The sequence below is a fragment of the Ixodes scapularis genome, unplaced genomic scaffold (genome assembly GCF_016920785.2).
Source record: "Ixodes scapularis isolate PalLabHiFi unplaced genomic scaffold, ASM1692078v2 PGA_scaffold1__304_contigs__length_218370807, whole genome shotgun sequence".
Taxonomy (NCBI): domain Eukaryota; kingdom Metazoa; phylum Arthropoda; class Arachnida; order Ixodida; family Ixodidae; genus Ixodes; species Ixodes scapularis.
The window spans coordinates 67,093,159-67,101,355 of NW_024609846.1; the positions used below are offsets into that span (position 1 = coordinate 67,093,159).

At 44.7% G+C, this 8,197-nt stretch overlaps 1 protein-coding gene across 1 annotated transcript in view; it reads right to left on the reverse strand.

Annotated features, from left to right (window-relative positions):
- Positions 1 to 5,069, reverse strand: part of LOC120844619 — a 72,096-nt gene extending 67,027 nt beyond the window's left edge. Inside the window, exons 1-4 of the mRNA XM_040216489.1 lie at positions 4,838 to 5,069; positions 4,587 to 4,730; positions 2,852 to 2,953; positions 2,558 to 2,729 (exon numbers count right to left, since the gene is read on the reverse strand). Coding sequence (XP_040072423.1) covers positions 2,558 to 2,729; positions 2,852 to 2,953; positions 4,587 to 4,730; positions 4,838 to 5,069 — 650 coding nt within the window. The remainder of the gene's footprint in view (positions 1 to 2,557; positions 2,730 to 2,851; positions 2,954 to 4,586; positions 4,731 to 4,837) is intronic.
- Between the last annotated feature and the right edge of the window lie 3,128 nt (positions 5,070 to 8,197).

Below are 8,197 nucleotides of genomic sequence, written 5' to 3' on the forward strand. Positions count from 1 at the left end.
GTAAAATATATGGTTGTATAAGGCAAACAACATAGACAATTTTTTTTTTTTTTAGCTTTGACCGTATTTGGATGGCGTGTGACATGTTATTTAATCTGTCCTTTTATTTCGCGGTAAGGTGCAATGTTTACATAAAACTAAGTTTGCAACATGTGGTGTCAAAATTGAGATGTGTTTATTTTACGCTTGTTCTTTTTCTGTTTGATTTGTTTTTCTTGTATGGACTGCCTGTTCTCACACACAAGCACGCAAGTGCTTTCGTGAGGCAGTAATTAATGTACGTGAATTATTTTGTGCTAATAAAACTATTATTATTATTATTATTATTATTATTATTATTATTATTATCACTAATTTAATTTTTCCAAGATGGCCGTTTTGTTTCGTGAACGTTCTGTGACTTCGGCGATTTACGCGATTTACGAACAGCACTGCCTAATTGGTACGTTGATTTTGGTGGCCATTTATAGTGTAATAACGTGGGTATCTTCTTTTTGTACAGAAAGTAGTATTTCAGGTTCAGATTGTTCTTCGTACAGCTCTAGCTCGGTGGGTCGTCTCCTCTGGACTGCTTGCCTTTTGTCCACGTTTCTTTCCCTCCCAAACCCGTCACACTTTCTGGTTAATTTTCCTGTTTTCAATACCTGCTATTTTGCTAGCAAATATCCAGAAACGTAGATACCATGCAGCTCTACCTGCACTATTCTTTTTATGTTGCGCAATTGCAAGAACCGCTTTTGTTTTGAAATATATTATTTAGCTTACGGCGTTTTATAATATCGTTAGGTAGCCCAGTTACGTTTGCAAAGAACACGTGGCTAAGCGGTGGCGGATAGCACTTGTGTTGATGAAATGGTTTGCTTCCGCATATCCGGAAAGCATCGGGCAGCTCTCAATTATCTAGTGACGAGCCGAAGCAAGACGGTAATGTTGGTGATACAAAACTGAATAGTACCCTTCGTTAAATATTTATTTATTTGCTTGTCTCCTTGGCAGTGCCGCCTGTGCCTGGACAATACCTTGGAAGATAGTGCAAATACGAAGACAAAGCTGTACAGTGGTTATACTCTGCATCTGCACTCTGAATAACGTGATGTCTCGGTAACCACGCACGCTTTGTTACAGAGAAGTTTGTTTCGCTACCTGCTAGGCATCACTGAATTGCTTTAGCTGTGGGCCTTTATTTTATGCTAATGGAATGCACTGCACATACAACAAACAGTTGTAGAGGAGCGCCGTTCAATGAATCCATTCGATCGTCGTAAGCAAATCTGTAAGACGCTAAAGGCTACCGCACGATTCAGTGAGGCTTGTTGACCTATGCTTTGAGCACCCGCTCTTCTTTGTTAGGCTGTAAACCAGGCAGAACGTAAAATTATTGTGAAAACAGCAGGGTTGTGACATGCACGAAAACTTGTCTATCATACTCTGAACATGCTGGCCGCCCAAGCGGCTGACTTGCTGACTGACCGGCTCGGCTTTGTCATTGGCGAAGGCGGAATAAGCAAATGCTAGAGCATGCAGCCAAGTTCGGTGAATTGTGTATTTCTAAAAACAAATTTGCTAAAAGGCTGTTTGTCGCCATTTTCTCTTAACTGAGTGTCTTCTTGAAAGGATTCAAGAAAAGGGGGATTTCAAAACCGGTGCTTGGGAAAACAGATGCCTCCGCTCAGGCGGTACACGCCAATGTTCTCAGATCTATCGGTTGACAAGCTCCACGGAAGAGTAGCGTTAAGAAAAATGAGACGTTTACAATTCTCTGTAATGCGAAAGTAGAACGCAGCCCGTGAGGAGGAGGGGAGGGTTTACCTCTCCTTTCCCTCCAATTTAGCAGAAAATGTGAGCTAAATTTCCTGCCCAATTTAGCGGGTTAAGTTTCACGGCTAAATTTGGGGGGGGGAAATTGACGTCGGGTACCCAATACAGATTTATACGTATTAGCCGTGGCGCAGACGTCACAGTACCCAAAACGAAAACCGTGATTATGTACTACATGTAAACATTTAGGGACTTGTGTGAGCGCGGTGACTCACGGAACCTTTTAGTATGGGTTCATGTTTTCGAAAGCCCAAACTTGCATGGTTTCCTTGTGTTCATAATTTTGAGCTTTATATTTGTTCTTCAATTTCTGCATCTTATTCGGTGAAAATTATGCATCATGCACGACTCTTTATTGCTCAAGGGTTTAGGCATTTACTGTCTTGCAAAAATATCCGAAATTAAATAAATCGCTCCTTTCTTTCTTTTTTTTTGTCGTGCGTATTTTGTTTGATTTTTCACAAAATTTACTTTTCACAAAGCAAGCATATATGCTTCAAAGCAAGCATATCACAAAGCAAGCATATATGGAAACATTTTTTTTTGCGCTGGACATGCAAAATGGCGCCTTGAGCATAGGATAGGAGTGGAACCACACTCGGTAGGCAGGGGGAAGGGGAAGGGTTGGAGGGCTGTAGGCTGGGCTGAAACACGATAGGCCCGCTTCCTGGCTGCGCACCTGACACAAAGCTAGACTGGGTTCTTTCAGGTGTGCCAACTTTTTTGACAAAAGACAAACCTGGCAAGCATCATGCCGGGCTTGAATGCAAAAGACTTGGGGGCTAATCTTGTCAGAGTACTGTGATAAGACTCGAGGTTGTAGGTCTGGCCCGCGGGTGAGACGTGCTCGAGGTCCCTGAGCAGCAATCGTTGTGTCGTGATTGATGCAAAACGCTTATATGCTGGGGTACCTGAAATAAAAATTGCTCACTGTAGAGGTTCTTTCTACTTACCCTCCCCACAATATACATATGCAGTCATACAAGACAGAGAAGTGAGTGAAGCTAAGTTATTGAAATGGGTATCTACTGACCTGGAGAGAGCCACTCCCTCTCTCCAATGAGAGAGTCATGGACGCAGCGGTTGTAGATCCCTCCGTGGCCAGTATGCACATCCGAGGCATGATTGTTGAAGCCTGCAGTTTCATAAAGTTTCTGCTGTCACCCTCCAGTTTACATGACTACCGAATACCAGTTTTATATTATAGAATTGCTTTCTGATCAGGCGATGTTTGAGGAGCTAGTTCGTATAGCTGGGCTCTGCTGATTTTGTCATGTTGGCTTCCTTTTTGCATTCACATTTGTTCTATAATATAATATTTTTATTCAAAATTGGGTGATTTTGGCATTGGGGCGTGAACTTCAGTCAAAAGTTACATACGGCTATAAAAGGTCAGTTGAACTAGGGAAAATAGAATATAGAGAGAACAAGGGACAGACATACCACTGGGACGGTCAACTACAGCTTGTTATTTACGGCTTGTGTCCTACATCCTTCTACATGTACTAGTGTATTCCTCCGATAGGTTGTTCTGAAACATCATCCTTCAATGCTCTTTTTTAATATGATAAGGAAATGCAAGGGTAGTGTGCTGATTTGTTTTTGCCATGACAAATGTTAGATGCGAATGCACTACTGCATGATATACCACAGAAATGTGTGTAATACGATGAATTTTGTTTTTACTTTTTTGCATGTGAATTGTGTCTTGTATTATATAAGGATTCAAACAATGTTCAGCATTGATGAGGTCAGTTAAAACACAGTCTCTCGTAGTTTCGGTTCCCAAGTAACCAAAATCATTATCACGCTTTTGTTAGCTGTTGTACCATCACCCGACCACTTAATCAACCAAAGTCGCCACCGTCGATCGCCTCGCTGCCATCAAAATCTCGCCAAGCACCTCATTGGGACCATTGCGGAGGTGATACACGGCGAAGCGAGTGACTTTAGTTTGGAAGAAAATTGGCAGCAGCAGGGCAAAAGTTGGCTGTAAATGAGGGAAGGATACAAGGGTGGAGGCAACAGACACAACCCCTTTCTGCATGCAACAGCACAAGAGGTGTCCGGTGTCCAAAGAACGATGCACTTTCTGGGGTGAAAGTAGACATGGCACACTTTGTGAAAAAATAATGTACTTTGCATCCTGGTATAAACAATTGAGGTACTAGGGGCAGAGGCGATGGAACTAGTAAAGGACTTCACTAGGGGCAGAGGCGATGGAACTAGTAAAGGACCACAATAGTAAAGGACTTCAAAGCAAACAAGCATTGGCTTTTGCAATTCATTTTCCGGAGTCGCATTAAATGTGGGTTAATCTTTTTTTAATATTATTTTCTGTCGGATTGCAAATAGTGATTTGTATTATATGAAGTTTTTAGTGTATGCAGGTTTTTACAGTAGTGTCAAATGTGACCCTGGACCCACACTTTCTCCAGGTAGACTGCTATGACTTGCTGCGAGTATTTCCCAGAATACACGACAGATGCGTCTTCAAGTAGAGTAAAAGCAGTCCCTGATCTGATTCACAACTCTCACCGTGCCTGCGGTAAGGGAACGCACAAATCACCTTTATATGTGATGGCTGCAGCCACCCGTGGAGTAGCTACTGGCCTGGCAGATGCACATTAGTGATTTTTACAGCTTCGCTGGGATGATTTGTTTATACAAGCATTTTTTTATCTGTAACCCACTCCCTCACATAATGCTTTGGCACTGCTGGGTGTATTAGAAATAAACAAAATATAGTTTTCGAAAATGTTTCTCACTCTTCCACATGTCGACGAGGAGTTTGCCATCTCCTTCGCTGTTGGCCGCACACCAGTAGACATGGTTGGAGGCAGGCTGTGCCCATTGCACCAAGGCACCACACCCTGCATACTTGCTCGCCGCCAGCATCTTTTTGCTTACGCCTGTGCAGAAAGGAACTAGTCAGTACACAGAGCTGTTAATGTCGAATTAATGACAGACTGGTATGATGCTGCAAAGGACATGGAGAATAATGATTAAAGTTTAGCACCTTTTGCTATGTGCCAAGCATCGAAGTAGTGATGGATCTCGGGCTCCTTCGTCTTCATGTGGCCCTTGATGGCGACGTGTCGGTCGGTCACCAAGTCTTCAATGGTGATGCCTTGCCGCTTGAGGAAATCTATGCCCTTGACACAGCCATACAACTCCATGGAGTTGCTGGTCTTGACCTCAAGAGCCTGTAATTGTAAAAAGAATGGTTGCACAATAATAGCATGTTGCATATTATGTTACCTAGACATTCTCAAATCCAAACCATGACAAAAAAAGATTAGGGTAAAAAAAAAAGAAGCAAAATGAGTCAGCTTATATAAAATGGTTGCATAAAAAACATCTAAACCTGTTGCCATCTGATATTAAAACGATGGAGGTGGGGACTACCCAGATAGTATAAAGGACAACATACCATAATTTCTCGAGTAATAGCTGCACTATTTCTGAACAAGGCCCTTGCATCTACTTTACTGCAAAACATATATGGGCCAATCATTGCATTGTGCAGAAATAACATAGCGAATAACTAGATTGAGAACACGATTCTCCATACAAATGCAATCTTCACAGATGGTATCTTTGCGCAAAGACGTTATCTCTGTCCTGTAAACTGCTGGAATCGTGCTGTCGATCTCAATGATAGGCAAACCGCGTGCTCCACAGAAAAGCGAACCCTCAGGTTTTCTTCATAAGCAGTGCGGCTATTACTTGAGTAAATACGGTATGAAGAAACCCTTCAGAGGAACGGGAAGAAGACGAGGAGGTTCGGGGACTGGGCCCGAGCGCGAGCTACAATTTCGATCGGGGATTTTCGTTCGGAACTGGGAAGTGTGAGTAACGCAGCTACCGGTGATTAAAGTAGTGTTTTTTCTTGTAGTCATCAACGCTTCGGCTCAATGGTTTCGACATTTTGGTGCCGAAACCCGGGATCAGGACTGTACGATGGGCCAGATGAGAAGGTGTCACAAGCGTTGATGTAACGAGGCTACAGGACAAGACACCATCCAGCTCGAGAACGCAAGGGACCATAACGACGCTGCCATGGATAGGCTGAAACAGAAGCGGAAAGCCCTGCGTTTACATGTAACAAAGCTGCTGACGGAAATCGATACAGCTACCCAAACCGAACTGCCGATTGAGGAAGAGCTCAATGTCTTGCTGACTCGTCTCAACGCGCTACACGGTCAGCTTAGCGAAACGGACTCTGCCCTCGAACCATTGTTGGCAGCAAGTGACATCGAACAAAAGTATGCTCGGACCGTCGAGTATAGCGATCGTATCGTCACTTACTCGGCAAGACTGACCTTCAAGGTGCGGACCCTACACGAAAGAGCGAGTACAAGCGGTCCAGAAATCCCAACAAACCACCGCAGTCCCACTTTGTCACTCAAGGTCAAGCTACCAAAACTTGAACTCTTGAAATTCAACGGACAACGTCAACGATGGCAGCCCTTCTGGGAGCAGTTCGAGCAGGTCATCCATGGTAACCCAGAACTGTCATCAGCCGAGAAGTTCCACTACCTCAGATCGGCGTTGTCGGGAGAGGCTGCTGCAGCGATTGCCGGATTGCCACCAACGGCCAGCTGTTATGAAGATGCGCGGGAGATCATAAAGTCCCGTTACGGCGACGAGGCGCTGCTAGTAGATGACCACATGATGAAACTAGCAGAACGGCAGCCAGTTCGAACCTCGCAAGACGTCCGAGGACTGCGACGACTACACGATGACCTCCAAGCGCATATAAGAGGACTCAAGTCTCTAGGGGTTAACGAAGATTCCTGTTCGACTCTCCTTTGCCCGCTTGTACTTCGGCTGATTCCAGAAGATCTTGTGCTAACCTTCAACAGAAATGTCGTTCGGAAGAAAGAACAGCGTCGCCCGGAAGATGCGGTTGTAAACACGGCTGGCGAAGGAAACCAACACGCTGTGGAACAGTCCCAGCTAAGGCAACTACCATCACTTATGCAATTTCTGAGAATTGAAGATGAAAGTAGAGAAAGAACGACAGTCACAAACAAACCAGATTCAGGAGGCACAAGAAGTAAAGCAGGAAAAGAGAGTAGAGTAGCATCTCGTGCAGCAAAGCACAAATCAAAACCATGGACAAAGGGAACGGCCGCGACACTTCTACAGAAAAGTGACAAGCAGCGCTGTGTTTTCTGCAAGTCAGCAGACCACGAGACAGAGCTGTGCACAACAACGATAGGTCTTCCCGAGAAGAGGAAGATTTTAACGAGCTCGGGAAGATGCTTTAGGTGCACGAAGAAAAACCACCTGGCCAAACAATGCAGGAAAAACATTTCTTGCTCCAACTGCCAAGGTCAACACGCATCAGTCGTGTGTGACCCAACGTTCTTGTCAAGCTCAAGAGACGACAAAGGCAGACAAGAGGAAAAACTGACTTCTGCTGGTCCAGTGGCCCTACAATCTACGATTGAAGACGGGGTCAACAAAACCGTCCTCCTGCAAACAGCGACAGTGTGGAGCTTGGGACTGAAACAACGCATCCTTGTAAGAGTGCTATTCAACGGCGGAAGCCAGAGGTCTTGTGACACAGAACTACTCTCACGAAAGCTCAAATGCAAGCACCTGGGAAACGAAAAACTGACGGTAGGAGCATTTGGCGACCACACGACGGAACGAAACTTTCGCAGAGTTCTTGTGACTCTTGAAAATCAGAGAGGTGAAGTTTTCCGTTTGGAAGCACTTGAAACAAGCCGTATTTGTGGTCAACGATTGCCCTATCCAAGATAAGAATTGCGTCGCCAACTGAAAAAAAATGGGATACACGGCCGCGGACTTCTGCGAAGCTGAGGGACCCAACGGCGTGGACATACTGATTGGAGGCGATTGCTATTGGAAGTTCGTCACGGGCCAAGTTAGGAGACTCGACGGAAAACTTCGAGAAATCGAGACGTCGCTTGGCTGGACCGTACACGGTCCAACATAACTTTCAGCATCTGTCATCAAGAGCTCACAGATAATCGTTCTCAACGCAACGACAAACAACATGGATGCATCTGAGTTAATGCAAAGGTTTTGGAACCTTGAATCGATTGGTATAACCGACAAACCTCATCCAGAGACAGAACCCGTGATCGCGTCTTACAAAGAAACAGTTAAGAAGATCGGTCTTCGGTACGAGGTGGCCCTCCCGTGGAAACCCGTAGTGAACTTAGACGATAACAAACAAGTTGCGGAGAGGATGCTTCAGCAGCTAACAAGGAAGTTAACTCAGAACCCTAAGTTGATGAGAGACTATGACGTCGCGATCCGGAAGTACACCGAAGGTGGAATGGCAGAAGAAGTGTCAGATGAGCAGACTGGATCTCGGAAGTTCTACATGCCACACCAATCA